Source organism: Haemaphysalis longicornis, unplaced genomic scaffold (assembly GCF_048455015.1).
Source record: "Haemaphysalis longicornis isolate Haplotype H1 unplaced genomic scaffold, Haemaphysalis longicornis Haplotype H1 scaffold_12, whole genome shotgun sequence".
Taxonomy (NCBI): domain Eukaryota; kingdom Metazoa; phylum Arthropoda; class Arachnida; order Ixodida; family Ixodidae; genus Haemaphysalis; species Haemaphysalis longicornis.
This window is the reverse complement of record NW_027526225.1, coordinates 103868278-103893137: the sequence shown is the minus strand read 5'-3', so window position 1 is coordinate 103893137 and position 24860 is coordinate 103868278. Positions and strand designations below refer to the sequence as shown.

The 24860-nt window shown below is 46.4% G+C and overlaps 1 protein-coding gene across 1 annotated transcript in view; it reads right to left on the bottom strand.

Moving 5' to 3' along the window:
* Window positions 1-24860, bottom strand: part of LOC144163155 (protein sidekick-1-like) — a 147295-nt gene that overhangs the window by 104655 nt on the left and 17780 nt on the right. The window contains exons 2-6 of the mRNA XM_077693975.1: window positions 17478-17553; window positions 13039-13102; window positions 11128-11270; window positions 489-556; window positions 201-356 (exon numbers count right to left, since the gene is read on the bottom strand). Of these exons, the coding sequence (XP_077550101.1) occupies window positions 201-356; window positions 489-556; window positions 11128-11270; window positions 13039-13102; window positions 17478-17553 (507 nt within the window). The remainder of the gene's footprint in view (window positions 1-200; window positions 357-488; window positions 557-11127; window positions 11271-13038; window positions 13103-17477; window positions 17554-24860) is intronic.

Below are 24860 nucleotides of genomic sequence, written 5' to 3'. Positions count from 1 at the left end.
CCTTGCATTAAAAATATTGCGCACCAGTTGCAGCAGTGAGTTGCAGCACCACCGTGTTTCCTTTTCCCTAAGTTGCACGCAACTTTGTTCACTGCTTTTGCTACTGCTTCCCCCCTGTTTTATGGAAGATCCTGTACCTGTTTACAATATTAATAAAGAGAAAGATTGCAGAGGAGCAGATAGCAAAGTGCCACACCTACCATCATGTTCAGTCGGTGTGGGGTATGGTGACAAGGTGCGGCCAAAGTGAGAAAAAGTAACCTGGCGCCCAGGCGGCCCGAAGCAGATTTGCACGTGGGTTTCATTAGGTCTATGACGGTAATGCACATGGACGGATGTAAGGTCAAATATAGGCTCTGCAGAGAAAGAAAAGGACGAAACGAACTTGTAAGCATGATGATTCTGGAAGCAACATAGAACTGTGTGAATGCCATGAGTAAGCTGCATATCTCAGCCCGAGAATTCAAAACATGAAAAACTTGGCTTACCTGTAATACGTGGGCTAATAAAGGAGTACCATCCCTTATGTGTATTCTGCTCATCCAGCTCCTCTGCACTAAAAAATAAAGAGAAGTAAAAGATTGCTTTTTTCAGTGTCCCATAAGACATTTCAAAACTGGGTCATATCAATGTTCTTTTGCCCTCATTTGGCCATATGCACAAGTGCAACATTTTTTAATATTTATATACTAATACAGTCAAAGATCGTTAATCCAAACTGCAAGGGGACGTCACTTCAGTTGGAATTAATGAAGGTTTGAACTAACAAAAGTAAGGAACAAAATCCGTACAATGCAATTGGGAATCAGTCCAGCATGTCAACAATTAATTGCTTGAGAAAGCCCGCGACTGCAGGCTCCGTTTTGTACTTGAATGTGAAAGCCAGCACTCTTTTTCTCGAATGGGCAAGTGCAGCTGAAGGCGTCCATTTAATGTATACTCCAAAACGGAAAAAAGAGACGGGTAGCATTCAGCCCGGTCATTACTGCCGAGCGATGGCCGCACCGGTGATTTGTCCGCACCCTCCTCGTGCTCTCTGGCGGCGACAGGTTGCATGCGTTTAAGTGGGGACATGGCTCTTAAAATAATTTCTTTTATTTTTAAAGTCAACTGGGGAAGCCTTGGTGCTATTCCCCCACTAATTGCAAATACGCCATTATTTTTTGCGTCAGTCAATTAGTTACCAAGATAATTGGAGAGAATAATTCATTTATGGCAGAACAATAGACAAAACAGTGTTAGGCGTAAAACTGTAATCTTTATATTTTCCAATACTATGAAGCCTGGTGAGTGAAACAGATGAGAATCTGTTTTTTGATGCACCGCGAAGAACTATTTTTACCACTCATTAAACATTCGTGTTTGAAATGGGCATTCGAAATAGTTCTCTGCCACTGGTGCCACCAAGGTTTAATGAGCTGTAAAATAAGTTCCCAGTGGTACATAAAAAAACTGCTTCTCTTATTGCCCTAATCGGTGTCTATAGCATTGGACAGTTCAATGACTCACACTGTTTTGTCGTTTCTTCGTCCAAAAATGACTAATTATGTATAATTATCTTGGTAACATACTGACTTACTCAAAAAATAATGGATATTTAAAATCAGTGGGAAAAAAGTAGCCAGACTCACAAGTATCCTAGAGTTTACCTAACAATTAAAGGAAGCCGTTTTAAGAGCCGTGTTCACCCTTACCTCAGAAATGATGCCACCTCTCAGCCCGCCCCAAACCCTCAACTCATTTCCACATTGATGTAGTCCCGAGGAAAACTTCTTACAAAAAGGCCTGCCATGGGTGTTTTAGATTGCTTTTAACCTTTTTCGGGGGTGATGCAGCCGCGTGTTTGCGTTTCTCTAGCAGGTGCATTTTTCTAGCCGTGGAGTTTCTCCCGCTAGGGGGCCGCAAGATGCACAAGCCCCCCGCATCGGCTCCGAGTTTCGCCCGCCCTTACGCTGGGTAATCGCTATCCACGCCATCGAGAGGGGTTCCACGGTAACCGGCAAGGTGCGCGGATCACCTGGACACCATCATCTCGGTCATCGAACCACCAGAAGGTTAGTTCGGAGTGCCCGAAGCCCACACCACGTCGTCGGCTTCGCTAGGCCTGATCAGGCCTAGCCCCCTCGCTCGCCTCATCGTCGCCGCCGCAGCTGCGCTCGTGCACCGGCCGCTCTGGCGCGTGCACGGCCACCGCGTAATACCCAGTCATGAAGAACACCGTGGAAGGGGAAGAAATGGACCCCGCCGAATTCGAACGACCAGGCTGGGCAACCATCAGGCACCGGCAGCATGTCCTACGCGCGGCTGCTCAGGCCACGGCCCAGCAAATAAGTCCGCCTGAACTTGACTCCAAGAAGCAATCCCGCCGCAAGCGACCGGTTCAGCGCACACCGCCGGCGACGCCACTCCCGGCAACTGATATCAAGATTGTTCTTCGTCCCCGAGGCGGCCTGGCCCTTGCGTCGCTAGCCCAGGCTACCCTCGCCGACGCAATACAGGTTCAAGCTCAAGTTGTTCCGAACCGTGAGGACCAAGTTCGAGTGCAGCAAACCGCTAACTACCTCGTCATTAGCACCCCATCGGAGGAACGTGCCCACAAGTACGCAAGTATGACCTCCTTGACGGTCCGCGAGAAGCAATACGAGGTCTCTGCTCACGTAGCAGCCCCGGCCAACAGCGTAGTCGGGGTCATATTTAATATCCCAGAAGATGACACACCTGAGAAAGTGTTCGACAGCATATATAGCTACAATCCGGGCCTCCACATTCTTGACGCCAAGCGACTGAACTCGTCAAACATGGCCCAGATCCTGTTTGATGGTCAAAAAGTCCCTTTTTGGATTCGGTATCGGTCTTCGCTCTACCGATGCAAGCCGTTTCGCCGCAAGACAGAAGCGTGCTATGCCTGCTGGTCCACGGGACACCGACAAGATGTGTGCCCCAATGCTCAAGTCACCCCCCGCTGCCCCCGCTGCGGCACCGCTAACCCCGCCGAACCCCATGACTGCTCCCCACGATGTATCGTCTGTGAAGGCCCCCACGTCACCGGATCGGCTGATTGCCCACGTCGATATCAGCCACGACGGCGGGCACCTACATACGCCCAAATCGTCACAACGGGTGATCAAGCCTTATCTACCTATGGACAAAGTGTTACACAAGAGTTCCCACCACTGCTGCAAACTGGGCCCTCCGGCCGCCAAGGTCCCCTGAAAGGATCTCCCCTCAAGCCACCAGCCGGCCAACCACAAGGACTTCATGCCAAAGCATAAGCACGCGTCTCCAAGTGGACAACAAGCCACCCCGGACCACCAGGTGAGCTGCCCGGTAGCGCCTGCCCACTGCTCGTCAATCAATCCCCAACCTCCTCCCCTTAGCCCCTCACTGGATATCTTTCGGGAACTCAATGCTATCCGGGCTGAAATATCCCACCTCCGCCAAGAGAATGCGGCTCTGCGACAAGAAAACCAAGCTCTCAAGTCGCTAATATCCCCTAGGCAAGAGGACCCCACTTCTCCCACCCCTCCTCCCCCTAAGCGCAAGGCGGTCTCAGATGACTCGCCCTCCTCTGAATCTCCCCTTACACCGGACGAGCAATTCCAAAACCAAATTACTGAGGTTGAGGTCTCCTGTAAGCAGGCGCTGACGGAGCAAAAAGCCGAGTGCTCGAATATTCACCAAGCCCTGCAAGCCGGCATATCCAACGTCCATGCTAACGTAGAGGCCTTACGCTTAGAATTGCGGAACAGCGTTCAAGAGCTCGTGAACAAAATTAATACCCTGTGCAATCCTAATCCGGCCCTCCCCCTTAATTATGACATCCCCAGGGAATAAGAAGAACCCGCGGCCCATTCGGGTCTGGCAGTGGAATTGCAGGGGGTATCGGCAAAAACGACAAGCCCTGCAACTTCTAACTCAGGCAACGGAAACTCCCCCTACGGTCATCGCGTTACAAGAAGTAGGCTCGTTAGTTAAGCTCCCTGGCTATAAGGCATTTCAGGGAAACGGCAACCTCACAACAGCCGTACTAGTTGATCGTAATATTCCTGCTGAACGCACACAGTTTGATGGCATCGCGGTTCCTCACGATCTGGTGACTCTCTTTCCGAACAAAAGAGACGCTGAGCGGCTGTACATCCTCAATGTGTACAGCAGTCCGAAGGCAACAGGGCATACATTTAATCTCCTCTTCTCTTTTGCAAAACAGACTATTGGACCCCATGCGCTTATCATAGTAGGCGACTTTAATGCGCCACATACAGCCTGGGGATACCACCATTGTACACGCAAGGGCAGACTTCTCTGGGATCATATTCAAGCACATCGTCTTACTACAGAGTCGGACCCGTCGATTCCAACTAGGATCGGCAATAGTGTGCAGCGTGACTCATCACCCGATCTCACCCTCACTTATCACGTCAAACACGCATGTTGGACCTCCACTCCTGACACATTAGGAAGTGATCATTTCATCCTCCAAACGGATGTGACCATAGCCAGCTTCGTGCGCGGCCGCCCTCGGCAGACCTTTTTGCCGAACTGGGACAACTTCCGACAAGTACGACAAACTCTTGATCCCCCCAAAATTAGTACTTCGGGATTAGACAATTGGACTCAGCAAATTCTTAAAGATGCTCGGCACACAAGTATCGTGCTAGATCCAGACATTCCTTCAGATATGGTTGATTCCCACCTACAACATTTGTGGTCTGCCTACCGCAGTATACAACGCAGATGGCGCAAACAAAAGCACAACAGAAAACTGCGCTCTAAACTATCCCGCCTCAAGGATGAAATTGAGCGGTACTCCGCCCAGCTTGCCCAAGATCAGTGGCGTGAAATTTGTAATCAAATGAAGGGAAACCTCGGAATGAAACGCACTTGGTACCTCCTCAGGCATCTATTAGACCCCACTCGCACGAAGACCGAGCAGACCCATCGGCTTACAATTGTCACACAAAATTTCCCTGGTACCAACGAAGAACTACTAGACAAAGTTTGCTCTCTATATGTCCCCACTGGTGACACCCAACAGCTCCCACTATATAAAGGACCACCCAATACTGATCTTGATGCCGATATTACAGAGGCAGAGGTACGCAGCGCCCTCCTGCATCTCCGCCCCGGGTCAGCGCCGGGGCCGGATGGAATAACAAACAAAATGCTCCGTAATCTGGACGACTCCTCCGTATCGGCTCTTACAGATTATTTTAACCACTTTTGGAAGCTCGGTTATCTCCCCCAGGCATGGAGGCACGCCCAGATCACCCTAATTCCGAAGCCCGGGAAGCCTCTTACCATCGATCACCTCAGACCCATCTCACTCACCTCATGCATAGGTAAAGTCATGGAACACATCATCCTCTCTCGCCTCACGCTCCACCTTACATCTACTGATGCTCTTCCGCACTCAATGATTGGCTTTAGGCCCGGATTATCCACCCAAGACGTCCTGCTACAATTATCTCGAGACGTAATAACACCTACTACCAAGCGCGACACAGCAGCAATATTGGCTCTAGACCTCACAAAAGCGCACGCTGCCATCATGCGCGGCTTAGAATCTATTGCCCCTGGAGAACGCGCTTACAATTACGTGCGTGCGTTCCTCACGGCGCGCACGGCATTTCTTCAAGTAGGAGATATTAAATCGAAAGTTATCACTCTTCCTTCCATTGGTACTCCGCAAGGGGCAGTATTATCACCCCTCCTTTTTAATCTGGCTATTCTTAATATTCCCAAACGCCTAGAAGTAATACCCCACCTTCACTACAGTCTGTATGCGGACGATATAACGCTATGGGTAACAGGCGGTAGTGACGCACTAATTGAGGACACCTTGCAGCAAGGGGCCCAAGCGGTTGCCGAAGAGGCTCTCTTGGCAGGCCTTGCGTGTTCACCCGCCAAATCCGAACTGCTCCTTCTACCATCTAAATTCGGATCGCGAAGCCCCCCAAACATCGCAGTTTCCATAGATGGCCACCTGATCCCAGAGGTGCCTGCCCTTAAAGTGCTAGGGCTGGTAATACAGCGCAACCGAGGCAACACGCAATATATCTCAAGATTAAGTTCCCATGTAAATCAAACAATTGGACTCCTTAAACGAATTTCCGGTCGAAATCATGGACTCAAAGAACAGGACAGGCTACGACTCGTACAGACATTTGTCATCAGCCGGATTACTTATTCCCTCCCCTACCTCCGAGTCACCAATGCGGATTTGGCCAAAGTTGATACTCTAATTAGGAAGGCATACAGGGCAGCACTACGAATTCCCCAGAATGCACCCACTGCCAGACTTGAACGCCTAGGGATCCACAATACGGCTCAGGAGCTTATTGAAGCCCACCACATCAGCCAACTCCGCCGACTTTCAACTACCTCCACTGGTGAGCACATTCTAAAACGTTTGGGTATCCGCGCACCAGAGATCTCCGACCCGAAGGTCTCCATTCCAAGAACCATCCATGCCTGTATCCGGGTTCGTCCCCTCCCACGGAACATGCACCCCGAGCACCACAGGGCTCGCAGGGAGGAGCGAGCGCGGGCACTAGCGAAGAAATTGCCAATCCGCCCAGACATCATGTATGTTGACGCGGCAGAATACCGCCATCACGATGGCTATGCCCTCGCAGCCATCAACAGCCCGGATAGCCCCCCGGTTACCTCTCTTACCGTGCGTACCACTTCCCCAGCGGTGGCGGAGGAGGCTGCAGTAGCACTTGCGTTAACAACCCGGCCTACTCCAACAATTATAATCACAGATTCGAAAACGGCCATTCAAAACTTCGCCCGTGGGTCAATTTCCCTCGTGGCATCCAAAATCCTCTTCAAAAATCCCCCGACCTCTACGGTCGAACTCATATGGACCCCGGCGCACACTGGTCTGGGAGGGAACGAGGCGGCCCACAATGTGGCACGAGGGCTTACTATCCGTGCCGGGGCTAGCATCACCCCCTACCATGGTGCCCGATCCGCGAGGGACCGACTAATTACCTATCACGACATCGTCGTGCATTACCGCCTCGCCCGCCGCCATTATCCCCCCGCTCATCCAGGGCTCACCAACTATCAGGAACGCCTCTGGCGACTCCTGCAAACTAATACACTCTTTTGCCGGGCAGTACTCCATCGAATGTACCCCGATCAGTATCCCTCACCGAATTGCCTCCTTTGTGGCGCCCCCGCAACACTTGTCCACTCTATGTGGGCATGCCCCCAAGACCCCTTCCCGTATGTAAATAGTGATGAGCAGTGGGAGCGTGCGCTGGGCAGCTCGGACCTGGACTTGCAAACACACCTGGTCACAAGAGCTGCCACCGTCGCCGCCAGGCTTCAACCGGCGGCCACGACGTACCGCTGACCACAGGACTCAATAAAAGTGTTTCTCTCTCTCTCTCTCTAGCCGTGGGCCAGGCCCCAAGCTGCCAGCACGGTGGCACATAGTTCGCATTATCTGCGGTGGAGGCCCCTCGCTTTCGAATCAACGCCATTTATTATACATAGACTTCTATGGGAGCTCGGCAGGTCGAATAATCCTTAAAGCGGTCCTGAAAGGCGCGATTACTAGGACATTCATTCACCTGAAAATGTGAACACCCATGTATTCGCAAAACCTCTTTCAGGGCCCCTCAAATTTCAATTACTGAAGTTTGAATTGACGAGCTGTCACTGTATAAGAGGAAATCTCAGAGGTACAAACAGTTTGGTGAAATTCTCACGATTACTGACATGAAGAATCAAACACTATTAGCCAATATAATTAAAATATAATGAATTACACAACGTTCATAAAGTTTCACTTCACAGACATTTTTGGATAAAGAAAGCTGACTTTAGCTGATTTTAGCTGATGTAAACAAAAAGAGCCCGCTCTTTGTAACCTAAACAACAAACGAGCCATGTGGCAGTGTTCCCCAAAAATAACAGAATAAAAACAAAATGTTAGCAAATTCAAGTCAGAAATAAGTCCATAATGAAGCTTGCTTCAGGACGCTATTCTCATAAGGTAACCAGCGCTGTCAATTTATCATAACTATCAGTGTTAATGTACATCATGAAAATCTCGTGCCTTTGAGGTAACTGGAAGCAAATGACTGGTGTGATAAAGATAAACGTTCTGGAGAGGAATTGAGAGAACTCCCAGTTTTCGCATTGAAGGAGATAGCATTAAGAAAAAAATTACACCATCTTCTCGTTGGGGAACCCTGAGTAGTATGCGAAGCAGCATTTGGGTCAATTGAAGTTCCCATTAGATTTCAGTTCGTCGTTTTCGTTGACGTTCAGGTTCGCGTGCCTTCGTTGTATCAGTAGCTTCTTAACGTAGTTTGAATGAGTGAAGGACATAAGGCGCGTTCGTAGCACATGCTCCCGGCTCGGTTTGTAGTGCAGTGGGAAGAGCGCCACGTACTTCCCGTTGCGGCCGGAGAGTCGTGGAATCGAAACCGTGCGCCGCCTAACTATTTATTTTTATAGTGGACTGCCATGACGTCAGCCCAAACACTGACGGGGCTGAAGAGAGGCGCATGCGCAGAAGACTGCGGACGGCGGACAACGACAACGAGTGAGGGAGGGACACAGCCCCGAGCATGAGATGCTTCGCATCTAATATTAAGGATGAAGAAACTGGGCACTGCAAAGATAGGAGGCGCGTTGAACGTCACAAACTACATTGCTAGGCTTTGGGAATGTTGGAGATGAGAATGCATAATATTAGTGCCTGCCAAACATCGAACGAAATTTTGTAGCGCTACTCCCATGGGTACTGCGAGTGCTGCAGTGTCCGGTAAAAAACAAAAGATATCACATCCAACAGTTGTAAAAACAACCTTCCTGAGTATAAGTTAAAGTAATTTATCTGGACTTTTCCTTCAATAGTGCAGTGGCGTGGTTTCGCATTGGAGTGTCCTCCACATAATATGGCAATGGCCCGCACCGAATGCGATCACTACGTTTAAAGTAGTAATAGGACTGGCTTCTGTTCACTCATGTGTTGCCATGGCCATCCACGTGTGCAAAACTACCAGTGCACTTTCAAGAGATCCACAGTACAGAAGATACAAATGTGCCCCTTGCCAACAGCATATTTCCAGGAAAGGAAAGTTTACATAAACGGCTACAGTCTATAGAACAGTGGAACTGATACAGCAAAATGTGCTTTACAGTGGAAAGTTCGAAAACATAAGGCAGCAACATGTTGAGGCGTTCTTTGCATTCACTGAATGACATAGCGGGAAAAACTGTTTATTATGCTTAAGGTGGCTAAAAACAAATGCAAATTTAAGAAAACTGAGCAAGGATGCGGTAGCATCTGTGCACTGTCTATGTATCAATGTAATGCTACTAAACCCAAATGAAACATCAGGGACTTGTGTCACGTGTTTTTTTTATTTCAACAATGAGCTCAAGTTGGTGAATTCTATCGCAAAATATAAACCTGAGCTTTAGCTAAGTACATCATCCTACAGAGTCAAGAAATCCACAGGCTGCCCAATGTGTTGTCCACATGCCAACTGCCCATTTCTGCCTGGTCCGTAAAGTAAACCGTTGGAACTTTTGGTTCATAACAGGGTTTATTTAAAAGGTGGATTACTTAAAACCCACCTTTGTAAATGCAAGTTCCTGGGCAATTGAAGCATCCCTCTCTATCAAACAAAATGGCAGGTATGAATAGTCCAGTCTCTAAATAAAGCAAAGTTCCGCTGTGCCTATCATTATCTTTTGTTATAACCTTAGCTTTGCCACAAAGCATTTTTGTGCATGATCGAGCCACGACGACCCATGTAACTGGTCCCATGACAGCTTCATTGTAGAGGGGACTTGACGATATGTGGTGTCCCAGAGTTTATTTACAAATTCTGTTTACAATTATTAATTCTGAGTTGGTATCTGAAGTTCGGCTCAAAGACGATGCTGTTATGCAAAAGAGAGACATACAGTGTCAAAAGACAAGGTACTAATACTACACCGTAAATTAAAAACGCTTCGTCGCATCTCACAGCAACCGTGAGAATTTCCTCCGGGAAATTCGCACGGCAGTTACCATAAAAGCTGGGTAGCCTAAAATTTGCTGAATAATATTACGTCCCAACGTAACCTAGCCTAACATAACCTCACCGACCCTAACATAGGCTAACCGAACGCGTCGTAACTTAGCCAAATATGGCCCAAATGCAACAAACCTAATCTAACCCAGCCCAACTACACAGAACACCACCGATATTAAACGTATTTCAACCAATTCTAGAAGTCCTGTGTGTCGATCTCTTGGTATATTAAAAACCAGAGTGAAAAAGCAATAACAAAGTCACGGTGACGGAAAAATTCCGAAAGGTCAAAAAAGATCCCAATGTTTAAAACCAAGAACTACTCCACAGCGCTACGGAGACAGCTGCGAAAGTGGATTTTAAGGGAATGTTTATGTCATAGAATCTCCGGGTAGCGTGCTTAGCTTATGAGAGGCGACTGCCACGAAAAATGTCTGACGGTAATTCTCACGGTTGCTGTGATAATAGCCACTACCAATGAAAAAAGCCAGACGAGGAGTTTCATTCGGTTTATGTTCCGGTAAATCCTCCAACAGTACAAAGTTTACTTCTTACTGCGGAGTGCATAAAGCACTATACGCCTAAACCCTCCGTCAAACAAGTGAAGGTGTAAATACGAAGCGAAAACATACCATTCCTCTGACCGAGGACCGAGTTAAGCACATAACCTCCAAACGGAGAGAATGAGCGCTTATACCAACTTTCCCAGCTGTGCTCTTTAATTGGGACAGAGATAATGAGCCTTGAGTACGAATACAGGCAAATTTCACCACGAACGGGTGTTATGTAAATTCTTGATAAATCGTGTGTCAACAAAGGCAGCGACAACAATGATGGTGACTGTGTGTGTACACGCCGATGCCACAAAGAAACATGGACGTCCATCTTAAAATGCTTCACTGTAAAACAATCTGCCGAAACACAGGAAGCACCTACAACGTGTCTGCTCAGTACCATGCGTCTACCAGTTATTGTGAGAGCTAAACTGAACAGCTCTGATAACCACAGCCACCCTTTTGTGAATGCACATGACCATAATTGGCAAAAAAATCAGATCCGGCAATCTTGGAATATACCCTACCTGAGCGATGTGAATCCATTACGATATGATCCCTTATATCGTCTGAGTTTTCTGTCTGATCTTATGAATGCAACACTGAGACTTCTTTCATTCCAGGGGGACAATCGTAGATCATGGCCTGCAGCAGCGCAGATTGGAGAGTCCTGCGGAGAGCCAGTAGTCATTTTAGGTGTACATGCCACATCACCAGATACAGCAGCTACTGCTCACACTGCATTCAGATGCTACGTAGCAATCAATTTCTCAAACATAAAGTGAAACAGAGATTTCGAATAGATGACCCTTTATCAACCTGGCAATGCGATGCACTCTGTAACTTTGTCATTACTAAATTTTACACAAAATTACTTGCAATTCTCGTTACAATGACGGCTGCCCAGCAGCAGTAACGTGAAGCGACAAACTATAAACCAGTGATAATATTGTTGCTGTAAACTAATCAAGGACTGTTCCTTTTCAGCTGCCAAAATATTTTCGATTCATCTCTTCCAAACACCTGTAACTAAACAAAAGACGATCACTTCATGCCTCCTAATGGCAAAATGATTGCAGTAATTCAAAAATATGCTGAAATTGCAGAAAGGATCAAGTCAAGGTGAATAAAAATAGAAATTAAAGGTAAGCATATGATTGCATGAAAACTGATGTTTCATACCCACTAAAAATAACCTACAAAAAAACAAGCAAGATATCACAACATAAACTTACAAATATTCGAAATACTTTAACCTAAAAGTATATGCTATGTTTTACTATCTGCACGACATCATATCAATAACCTCTTTTACAGACGGATACCTCTTTTACAGGAGCTTTACTACGAAAGACACTGCACTTCTAACAGCTGTAACACATGACCGGAATAAACGTAAGACTGTAGCTCCATAGCATATATGACACAGGTTAGCATTATCCTAAGCGTTTAAGATATAAAACTGCGAAAATGTTGCCATCTTATTTTTTCTCCCACAAATTTATCATGAAGTGTTTCCAGTTTTCCGATTCCCCCACTCAGAAAAATTCAGTGTGAATCGATTTCTTTGCTGGCCATTTCAGTAAAGTGACTTTATTGCACAATACCGTTCATAGTAGACAAATTTAGGATTAGTTACAAACTTTCTTTTTTGTGACCAGCATTGTGACCTGCTTCTAAGCTTAACTACCAAATTTTCCCAAATAACACCTACTTTTTTTACAAACACCCATAATGCTTAAAGCGAGGAGTGTCGCTTAGATTTGAAGCAGATTGTTCCTTAGAACACAAACTTTTTGAGAAGATTTATGCGTGTAGCTAAAGGTGCAAGGGTGCTCAGAACCAAGAAAATACCCCGGTGTAGTTACTTTTCCTAATTCCAACATAATGACGAAAAATCCTACAACACCTATGTCTACCGGTGTATACTTGTGTACCTGTACAAAAAATACCCTAGCAATCAATGGAATTAAAAATTGAGCAAGTGAATTGTTTAACTTCATATCCAACAAATGGGAACGTTAGCCCACCTACTATTTTAAAAATTGGAGCTTCGCTTGATAGTGCCTTCACTCGTTTCTGCCATAATTGCTTATCTAATCATTCTTTCATTTTTTATCCAACTACTCATACGATGCAAACTTTCGAAGTTAGAAAATATAGGCGCATGCATAAAATGGAAACTGATTTCATTCAAGTGAGATGCAGCACTCAAGTGGGGAAACACCAATTTGTCATGCACGGTAGCAAGCAATGCAATTCTCCCACCTCACAAAACAATCTTTTTTCTTTGACCTTGAAGGCTACCCACTATCACAGGATTATGTTTCCTGGCAATGCCCTCCTTTGCTTTTTATCGCCACAAGCTTCGTACACACGCAATGCAATCTTTAAGATCAGGACATACACACTCACATGCAAAAACATGCAAAACTTACGTATCGGTAAAATTGTGTTCCGTACACTGTAACTTTCTTTGGACAATCGGCTGGACATGTTACCCTAAAATTGGAATACAAATGGCTGCATTACGCACAGGAACACTTGTTTTCATACCAAGTAAGACTCCGGGACAAATATGTACCACATTTTCATGATTCGAACGCACATCTTTTTTTGCTGAAAACAGCCTTCAAATATACATGCGTATTACAATCGGGCTACTAGTAGAAATCGGCGTTAAAGCGACCAGCAGCATCCCCATGGACACTAACTAACCCAGGCGCAACGTATTTTCGCTGCCGAGGTTTCGTGCGTCAAATAGAATGTCTAGAGAGGTACGTGATTTTATTTCATTTGCATATGCACGGTAGACATGGCGTCAAATTATTAGTTCTTTAAATTTTCCTAAGTAAACTTGCCAGGGAATTACAATTAGGGTGCTCGTTAGAATCGTGCAAATAGGGCACTGCAATTCAGTTCATAACAACTGATGTGCAACACCGAGCTCAACTTAGAAACATCTTCAGTGTCCTCAGAAGGCGTTCTAACAAGTCAATCCATGCCACTGGAATTTAATCGCTGCTCCAGAGCCAAATATTTCGGAGATTAGGAAAGATAAAGAACTACTTAGTGAGACAAGCCAAAGTAAGATCCTCCGCACCATCTACAAGTGTAAATCATGTGTAACCCGAGTGTAATAGGTCATTCTAGCCCTGCCTTACTTGAACTGGAACTACTCTCACTGTCATAGACCAATAAAATATTCCCGTCAAGAAAAAACCCTCTCTTTTGCATGTTTTGTGCAAACACCAATATATTTACAATTCTGTCTGTGAGCCAGAAATGGGTGACAGATCACCGATGTACCCGGGCTGCTTAGGGCAACAGCTTAGTGCAGCAGCTTTTTTTCAGTGAATCACACATCCTGAAGCAATATCTGACCTCAGGCTGTTGATTTAATTCAGTGATATGGATACTCAGTTGGATATAGCTGTGAAGCAACCTAATATATGAAGGTGTGAAAGAGGGGCTCAGAAGCTGAAATATAACACATTTGATTTATGAGTGAAATGCACAAAAAAACCTTAAAGTCACCAATCACTGCACCATTGATTTTTCTCATTGCAACAAGCTAAAGCCATAGAGAACACGTGTTACAAATAAACACAGGCACAACCATTTTTTCCACTTTTCTGAAAATCTCCGATGTCTTATGAGCAATGTTTAAGCAAAAATTTTGCAAATCATTGTAACTATGTTACGAAAACTAGTAGTGGATTGAGCGCCTGCATGTTTTGCCAGACGGTAAAAACGCGAAAATAGTTTTCGTTTGAAGTACAGATAAGGGGGTTTGTCAAAATTCATGCTAGCCAAAAAAAAAAAATGACGCCGCATTCAGAATTCGTACATGTGTTGTTTTGTAGTTACTGTCTTTATTCATGCTAGTTTAACCTCATGGGATTACCAACGTGGCCAGTCCTCTAAGTAGCGTGCTGTTAAACGGCTCAAACTGCTAGGATTGTCCAACGGCATGCTTCTGAAGCTCTGTATTTACCTGGTTTGGCTGCCATTACGCTATCTTCAATGCAGAATCAGGCGTGTTCAGCAATGCTCACCAAGGGTCACCAAGAATAGGATGCCGAGGTTTCATTATTGATAAGTAACATCGTATACTTTTACATGGGGTTTTGTCACTTCTCGGTGCCCGAAGTAATTAAAAATACCCTGGTTCTAGCGTGTGATGTATCATGAACTGAAACATATCATTGTGCGTGCCAATGATATATGGTAGGTAGCTCGGCTTTTGCGTGTGTGGTTTAGTGGGGTGGCGTGTGCAAGCCCGTACTGTCAGGAGGTAGGGCTAAGGTTTGAGAAGTGCGTGGCTGTTTTGTACATATTTGTGAGACCGCCTAAGTTTTACGAGATTAAAATCGAGCGCTCAGAGGTGCAGTTTATGCGCGGGCGCGCAAAGACACAGCAGTCAACGCGCGAACAGCAGCTCTTCTGCCCTAATAACCACTCGTCTGCAAAAATGCGCGATGTCTGCAGCTGGTACGTCCTTTGTTCATGGTCATAATTGTGCACTTTGACTTTACTTCAACACGTGGGAAGCACGAATAGAGCGCCAATTTTCTCAACTGGAAATTCCTTTTTTTTTTTTGCGACAAGTTATGCAAAGTCAGGAAACTTGTATGACCACTACCCTTATCGCTTGACGCTTCTTTCTAACGATTCCCACAATGGGAATCGGCAGTGTTCAATAAAATCTTTGAAGAGAGCAGTTCGCGCCAGAACTCTGACAGTTCAACATGGGTTGGCATGTCGTACGCTGACCAGCGTTCGCCGTCATGATGAAGATTGCGCAAACGATCGTCGTTGAGATAGCAGCTGCTTCGCAGAGATGCTACAGAAATATCTGTCCACACAACAGAAACACAGAATATAGACGGCACTGCAGTGAAACGGTACTACTAAGGTGGCTAGCCACCTTTGTTCTTCCGATGCATCAGCGCTTTCTTTCAACTTTTGAACTTGCTCCCAAGTTCCCCGCCTCCAAACTGGATCCGATTTGATTGGATCAGTAGGACCACATTGTATGGGAGTGCCAGCAATCCCCTTTTCTCACATCTAACCCCAACCCTACCTATGAGCAGTGGGTGGAGCTGCTGACCAGCTCCGACCTTCCACACCAGCGACGGTTAGTGGAGAGGGCAGGGATGGCCAGCATAGCCCAAGGCATCCCAGACTAAGGAAGCCTCCCACCGGGCGGGTGCCCTAACATCAGCACCTGCTCTCCAATAAAGTTTATTCATCATCATCTAAAATTCTGTTCGACCAAATATCCCAATTTACGCTAATATAACAGTTACAGGTAGAACTTCCGCCAAATCTGCATATTTGTGGAAATGTAGGGCCTCTAACGGGTCCCCATTGTTGGTATTTTTAACAGCAAAGCTGTTTAGTAAATCGCAATTTTTCATGTCCGCAGATAAAAATACCAAGAACTTGCCGAGCGCGCGGGCCTTGCGGCGACCACGCGGCAGTTAACAAAACCAAGAAAATGCCTAGCGCTCATGTGTGCGTGCCTCGCGATGACCGCCCAGCGTCCCCTTCGCACGTTCGTGAAGCCAAGCATACCCACTTAGGGAGATCGGTTAAGATTGCGGTGACCTCCCGGACGTTAAAAAAACAAGAAAATGCCAAGCGGTCGTGTGTGCGTGTTCGTGCCTCAATCTCGGCGTCCTCCCAGCGTGCCACGTGCACGTTTCTCAAGACAAGCATACGCACTTAAGAGATTGGCCAAAAAGTGGCAAAAAAACTCCAGCGTCCGCCGTAATCTTGAAAAAAAACTGGCTCGGAACGAGAAAGGCACGTCATATCGTGTACCCCTCCAAGGTGATGTCCAATGATTATCTTAAAAAGAAAATGTAACAAGCTCACACCTATAGCAACAATGATAGTTTTTAAAAATTTCGTTCGAACAATTGTTTTCATTTACAATATTCTAAAGATTGCAGGTGGAACTTCCGTGAAATCTGCATTATTGTGGAAATGCAGGGCGTTGCACGGTTCGCCAGTTCCCGTATTTTTTAAATTTTTTTAGTTTTTCAAAATTTAGTTCGACAAACGATCGCCATTTATGCTAATTTAACGACTGTAGGTGGAATTTTTCCAATATCTGCATTTTTATGGAAATCAGGGCGTTTCACAGTCCTGACTGTAGGGATACTCGGCAAAGAAAGCTACGCAATAATATAATACATCCGCCATACGTGCACGATGTATTGATCCCGTCAATTTTCTGCTATATAATAAACTCGAATGCCATTTGCTGTACTTTCAGTATTGGATTAAATCCGCCCACTCTACATAATTTTACCAGAGTGTTTCAAAAGTATTGAGGGACTGTGACTTTGCTTAATGTCAAGTGCTGGTTAATATCTTCTCTAAACTCTTGGCAGTTGGAAACCCCTTTTTTTCTGAAGTTCAAAGCATTACCAGGGACAAAAAAAGTGATGGATTGTATATTTCTGGTGATTTGTGATTGCGGATTGGTGAGGAAGGTGCGGTTTTTCCTCTTTTTGCAGTTCTCGTCTATCTAGAAGGGATAGGGGTTACATATGAAAGGAATAGTACTTTATTGTTCTAGGAGCAGGTGTTGCGTGTTAAGTAAATCGCTTAATTGGCGTCTTGTGGTTGTTAATGTTGGAGTATGTGCTCAGCCAGTACAGAGCCGGAGATTTTGGAAAGAGGTCCCTCCGCTTAGGTCTGGCTGTGAGATAGGCATGCTATTTGCTTATCTCCGTGTTGTTTCAAACCGACCCCTGTGTCGCAGGCTTTTGGTTTGAGGTGAATATCCGTGCAACCGTAGCACATATGTGCAGGGCGTTCAATGCAGATTCTAGCTCTCGGCGCATGGTGAGAAAATGCTTACGAGCAAACTTTGCCGAGCGGGCAGTTGGTAGATGTTGCGTTGGTTTGGCAGTCAATTCTTTCAACTTGATCTTGGCCTGAAACAAAAAGAACAAAATTAATCTAGTTAGTGGCAATGCACTTACAACTGGCTGACACTGTTGAGCAGCGGGTCGTGCACCCAGGGCGTCCAATTGAACAGAAAGCCGCAATAAACAAATAAATAAAATAAATTGTCACTTGAAAACTGGATAAGACAGCAGGAGTCCAAGAAAAAAAATCTGAAGAAATTCAAAGAAATGTCTATTAATGCGTAGCATTCTTATGCCACTTGCCAAAAGTGTAAATTCTTTAGAGTCAATTTCATGGGTTTCTTTAAAGCCTGCCCGTCCAATTCTCTCCATTTAAGCTATTATACTGATTAGGGCTGGAACTTCTGCCAAATCTGCACTATTGTGGAAATACTGGGCGTAGAGGGTTCGCCATTTTTCGTATTTTTAATATTTTTCTTGTTTTCTAGTTTTTCAGAATTTTATTTTACCCACTATATTTATTTACGCTACTAAAACGATTGCTGGTTGTAATTCCGCGGAATCTGCATTATTGTGGAAATCGAGGGCATTACACGGGTTGCCATTTTTCGTATATTTTTGTATATTTTTCTTATTTTTTAGCTTTTACAAAATTTGTCCGACACATTATCTCAATTTACACTATTATAACGAGAACACGTGGAACTTCCGCGAAATGTACTATTATGAGCAATATGAAAGGGAACACAGGAAAGGGTAGAAAACACCCTCAGACCTAGCTATGAGTGATACGCAGCGGCCACCGTCGGAAACAAAGTGGAAAGGGGACGCTGTTCTAACAACTGTTCCCATTCCCGCCGTGCGTCTTATCGGCTGTCGGACGATACCATATTATCGGCGAAATTACGTAAGCTGCTGCTTAATAGAAATGCCAGCGTGGTGGGATTGCCAACAGTTAGTGGACGAGCGCCATCCTTTCCCCATTTGTTTTGTAGCGTGAGCTACACTGACCGAGGTTTAGCAGCTTCGCGTGGCTCCTGGAGAGCCGTGATACTCTCCTCGCTGCCCGTTCCTCGCTGCCCGGCGTCTCACGCAAAACCCACGCGCCAAGCGTCTTCGCCGACCTCCGTTCCGCACGTGGTGGCCCGGTGCACTTGATCAACAAGCGAGCGGTTGCCGGATGTGCAACCGATGGCTCGTGCGTCGCAGCAACACCGGCGTGCGCCTACGGAACCAGCTTAGCCCTGGGGTGATTGGTGACGCTGCGCCAGAGCAGCTTGATAAATATACATGTGTCACATAATGCGTATAACGTGCGTGTGTCATTGAAGAAGCAGTAAGCATGATAATCAAGCCAATTCTAGACAACCAGGAAAGCTAAAAATAACCAGCTGAACCTTAGCTGAGGCTATACGTATATTCTGGCGTAGCCGAGCTAAGCCACTGGTAATTTTTTCACAGCGCCATGCGCTCATCGCTCCGAATCTGTTTCGAGGCTGTTTGCCACGCGTTCCTGTGTTCTCCTTCATATTGCTCATAACAGTAAGTTATTTTGGAAATTCAGGGCGTTACTCGGTTCGCCATTTTCCGTAATTTTTATGTATTTTAATTTTCCCACGTTTTCAAAATTTCGTTCTGCCAATTATCTCCATTTGCGCTATTAAACGATTGCAGGTTGAATTTCCGCGAAATCCGCGTTGTTGTGGAAATGCAAGGCGTTACACGGTCCTGGCTGTGGCAAAGAATGCTAAGGCAAAGAATTCTACGCAATAAATGATCAATGCCCTCCCCTTTTTGATAAGGAGGCTGAATGAATGAATGCACGCAACGGACCGCATGCCCGGGTTAGTCTTGTAGCAGCAGCTCCAGCGACATCGATCGAGCGCCGCAGCTCGCGCGGCTGCCCAAGCGACATGGCGTGACGGGCTGCGCGGGCGCGCAAGCGCACGAGGTCACGGGATCTCCCTGTGCTCACAAAATAGGATGTGCACAAAATAGGAACGGTCGTCCTGCCTGAGGCTCCTTTCTCTCGCCCCGACATAGTGCTCTACAGTCTCCTTGCTGCTTGATTTAGGGATAACAACTCCATGTAATTACGCGTGAGCTGCTCGGAACGGTGGCTGCGGACTAAGCGTTATCGAGCAAGTATTTGAATGACTTTGTTTGCGCGGTTTAGTTCACCCGAAAACAGCGCGCGTGCATTTATGAGCACGACAAAAATGCACCGAGCGCGGCATTGGTAATGCTGATAACCCCATTCTGTAAAAACGATAAAAGACGTTTGTTGGCATGGCAGGATTGAACATCGAAGCTTCGGGCACTGCTTGATAAGCGGCGAGTCTCCAGTCGCGCTAATAGAGCGCTAATTGTCGGAAAATATTAGAATAAGGACACATTGTATGGCACTTAGAATAATCAGAAGCAGAGATAACGCAGGGAGGGGATGACCGAGCCACAAGCTTGTCGCCGCTGGCACAAATAATTTTTTTAACACCGACCGGCAGAAAGGTTCTTTATGAAATTGGAATTCCCGAACCAAACCCGGATGACCTCCCCGAGCAACCACCTTCAGACGTTCGCAGGAAACGGAGTGGCGCCTGTTCCAAAGCACATGTACATCCAGCCTTCAGCAAGGGACGACCCGACACAGTTGTTTCACAGCTCACCAGGAAATACGGGATGACTAACACAAGGTAACCGAGATCGCACAGAGTCGCTAAAATCTCATCACAACTTTGGCGGTGCCCACCCCAAAAGGAGACATAGCCACCGCGGCCTCATATCTTCACCTCTCAGTTTTCGCCGCAGAGGCAATGGGCATTGCTCATGACACCGCCACTTACCGCAACGAACCATACCTCACAATAATCACAGACACTTAACCTGCCTGTTGCCTATATCAAATCTGGCTAGCTTCGCCCAAGGATCTTCCAATCCTAAAAAAGCTTCAAGACGACGTCGAAATCACTATTGTACCGGCCCCAGGCCACTCACGCCTCGTCGGGAAAGAGGCAGCTCGTGCTTCCGCCCGCGACTTTCATATCCTGGCATTCCCAATTTCTCTATAGGAAACCCCAAGTGGGACGGAACCTTTGGCCAACAGTGCAACACCTATCAATCCTACTTATGAGAAGAACATGTCCTTTTCCACTCCTATCACTATCAAACTACCAAGCACACAGATACCAGAGGCTGCAAACAGAAACATTTTACCATAACACAATAGTGTCGAAGATATCTCCATCCCTCTTCTCACCACTGCCCGCGCTGCAACTTTCCCCTTACGGCGTATCATCTCGCAATACTCCTGCCCCCATAATCTCTACACCATTAGGGAGTTTTTGCACTTTGTATGTTCCGTTCGTTCGTTAGTACTGCGTTGAACAGGACCGGATTGCACCTGCGTGCGGGGGCACGGCTTGGAGGACGCTCTTCACCGTAATGCATGCGCGGTCATGGTGAGGGCCCGCCCGCGGAACTAATCTACCGGAGCGATTTTGTAAGTACCTATAGTCGGGTCCTGGCCAACACGGTACAAATCGAACGGACGGAGCATACGGAGTGCTAAAACTATCAATCTGCACTAATCAGCTCGGCGCCGGAAGTTCAAAATGCCCTGGTAAAACGAGCTCCGGAATCAGCGTAGGCTGGCGGTTTCCTGGGCTGACCGCATCCCTGCACCACTACCCCCTTGCTCAAATGAATGTTTATTCGTTCTCCTAGCCTGTCTGCTTCTGCTCTTTTCGATTTATCCACAACTGCAGGATCTATTGTAATGCTTCGCACCCTCTGTACTTTACTGCAAAGCCCTGCAGTGACGTCAGCGCGGTGATTTCCCGGAAAGTGGGTCGGGCGAGAAAACTGGAAGGGTCACCTGTTCCAGTCACAATATACCCTTGAGCCTGCTGTTCCCGCAAATGACACTTTTGGAGCCAGTGTATGTCGCAGCGCCCTTGCGCTGTCTTTGGGGCGGCCTTTTTATGTTCGCAACTTATCGATGTCATGTGATTGACAGGACTTGGTTGCACGCTCAGAGCCAAGTACGAGCAGGTAACATCATCCCTTGCATCAATGGTAATTGTTTGATTTGCTTTACCTTTCGCTACAAAGTTGACTTCACCACGAAGCTATCCATAAAGTTGGCTTTCAGAAAAGCATTTTTGTGCGTGTGTGTTTTTTTTCTTCTTACCAGGGTCTAATGCGGTTGTGTGCACTTGTGCGGTGGCGGCGGTGGCAACGACACGATCGCTTACGCGTAGGTATTTGTCGGATCCCAGGCGTCCAAGACGATTAGCGTGAAGACCGAGAGAGGGGGGAGGGGCGCAACGGGGAGGTGTCGATGAAGAGCCTTTATTAATAAGAGGAGAGCCCGTAAGTATTGATGGGCAACAAGCGAGTGGTGTGCGCCGGAGATGATGAGCTTTCGTGCAATTAGGTCGGGCCAACTAAAGACAGGATGAACTCGCTGTGGGAATATCCAGCGGCCGAGCAGAACTCGACATTGTCGCAGCAAGAATGATGGGAGGGTCCACTATGGCGACTATAACTTTTGAGGGAACATATCCTTCTCACTGAGCCTGGGTGGCGCCATTGAAAAATCCAAACTGCAGCGTCCCAATGCAGAAATATGCTTCTGATACCTCGGCCCAGGACACAGAGCTGATGTGTGCACCCGTGCAACGACTTCTCGCTGCCCCAACTGCTAATACACCAACAAGGGCGAAGTTCAAACGTACATTACCAATTGTGTGAGCTCCCAAGCAATAAGTCGTTCGGACAACTTCAACTGCTCAAAGAAACTCGAAGACGACGCAGTGCTACGGCAATAGCCATGACTCAATAATGCAAGCACGCCGCTGAGTCGTCGTCACCTAGAAGCCAACAGCAGCTTTCAGAAAAACCCCAGCAGCCACCCTAAGTTCAGACAACCAAGCAACCAGCAGCCCTCAGCAATCACATCAAGATCAACTGGCTCCTGGACAACGACAACCAAGCAAGGAACCCAACAACGATGAGAAAAAGAGCGCGACAAGAGGACCTACCCCAGCAAACAGCAGCAGCTCGAAAAGGTGAGCAAGTCACCTTTATACAAACAAACTAACAGAACGTACAGGGTGCCCACACTATATCTGACTATACTCAAAGCCCCGATCTACAATGCGCAAGTGTACCATCAGCACGTAGGTACAGCACTCCCCACTTCTTCCCGACATACAGCTCGTAGGCAGCGTTTCTATGGAAACGATCAGGAGAATGACTAAAGCAAACCTGAAAATAAACGCAGGTAAACCGATGAAACAAGCACTAGTGTAATGTTAGTAGCACTAAATTGCACCTTAAAATAGTTTATGACGGAGATGCGCTATAAGGCGCTATGCGTGAGCCAACGAGTATCAGAAATTGCCCACACGACGGAATCCAGGGCTGCCACAAAATGTGTCGACCAGTGACTCCCGGTCCAAAAAATAATGCAAGCCATACGACGCCAACTCGACATGACTAGGCAAAAACTTAACGGGACAGACAAGCGATTTTTGTCGAGTATATTTTCCTATCCGATATGAAAGGGCATCAGTTAAAACACTTAATCCCGAGACGTTTTTGGTGATGGTGTCCTAGAACTTTTGGAACCGGACTTTTTAGATCTACGAGCCATACGTGGCCTGCCAAAAGGAAGGCTGCCAACCATGACAGGGAGCGGTGGGGCAACATACTTTCAACTGTACGTGATATGAAAAGAGGTGTGTAAAACCTTATCCCCGGCTAAAGCAACAATAATGTGCAGTCCTTCCTTTTTATTTATGCGGGTTTTGAATCACGCATTGAAACCGACGGGGTTGTTTGGACACGTGCGGTAGTGTCACGTTTTGACACTTCAGAAAGTTTAGTGCAAAATTAAAATTTTTCCGCCTGTTTATTAGGAAATTCTTTGGGGTTACCATAAAACGCCGGCTTTCATATGAGCGACAGGATCCGAATTCCACAAAAATCTGTTGTGTGTCCCTTTAGTGGACAGTAAGACTCATTTACAAATTTTTCAGTTCAACTGTCCAGCTTTCTAGGAGAAGCAAGGACATATCCACTCATGGTTCACCAGAAACAAGCTCCTTCCAGACATCACTGCTCTGCAAGAGCAAGGTAACAACCCAAAGCTTTTGGGCTAACCACGAATCAGGCATCCCCGAAGATAGGAACATTAACTCGCAGAGATCTCTTAGAATCCCAAGAAGTCACTAATGGCAGCAACCTAACGTTCAACATAGGATCAAGTCGTGACCAACATTACTAGATTGATTGATTGTAGGGTTTAACGCGCCGACGCAACGCAGGCGATGAGGCGCGCCGTAGTGGAGGGCTCGGATTAATTTTGACCGCCTGGGGATCTTTAACGTGCGCCGAAATCTCGTACACACGGGCGTTTGACCAACATTACTAGCCTCTACAGCCCATCAAAGGATGACCTAACAGATATGAAAACAATAATGCACCATTCAAACGACATGAGCAAGCACGTACTACTGGGGGACTTCAACGCATCTCACACAGCACGGGGCTAATCTAGAATCACAAAGAATGGTCAGCGCGTCTTCAGGGAGATTATAGATCAGCAGTACATTCTAAATAATGAACTACAGCTGCCAACGCACTCTGTCATCTCAGTAAAAAAAGACAATGCCAGAGCTAACCCTAACATCAAGCGGTGAAGACGTGCAATAGTGCAATATTCAAGAATATCCAGGGAGCGACCACGCCGTCATCAGAGTAAAAATCAAAAGCTTTCCTGAACGGGTAAAGTGGAAGAAAAAGAGCATTCGCGTCAAGGTTCCTGAAGAGCGCATTAATCAATCCCATCATAGCATTAAAGATCGGTCCGGCAGCTGCTAAATGTTGTGCGCTTACATACCAAGATTATCACGCAATATGAAAACGGAGGACCGGGAGATAGACACATTGTAAACTGCTGAGATACCACGCAATAGCTTAATCAAGCTATGGAAGCAAGGTAAGACAAAGAGCAACCCAAGAAAGCGAATAGAGGAGCTAAATCGACAAATTTGTGAGTACACTAACAAAGCATACAAAGAACAGGGGCAGGAAACCTTCTACAAGTTCCAAGGCACGATGGGAATGAGGAAAACGTGAACCCTGCTAAAAGCCCCCATCAAGAGCCCTTATGAACCTACCAACACTATGTCAACGCATAAAATTTACCAACACAAACATTTGAAGACACCGAACAGCTACTGCAAACTATGAAGGAAACTTACGTAGCTCCTCGTGTACAAGTTGAATAACAAGCATACGTCGGTCCAGAAAATTCCCTCTTCGATGAAGAGTTCACCCTGACCTAATTAAACGCAGAAATAAGTAAA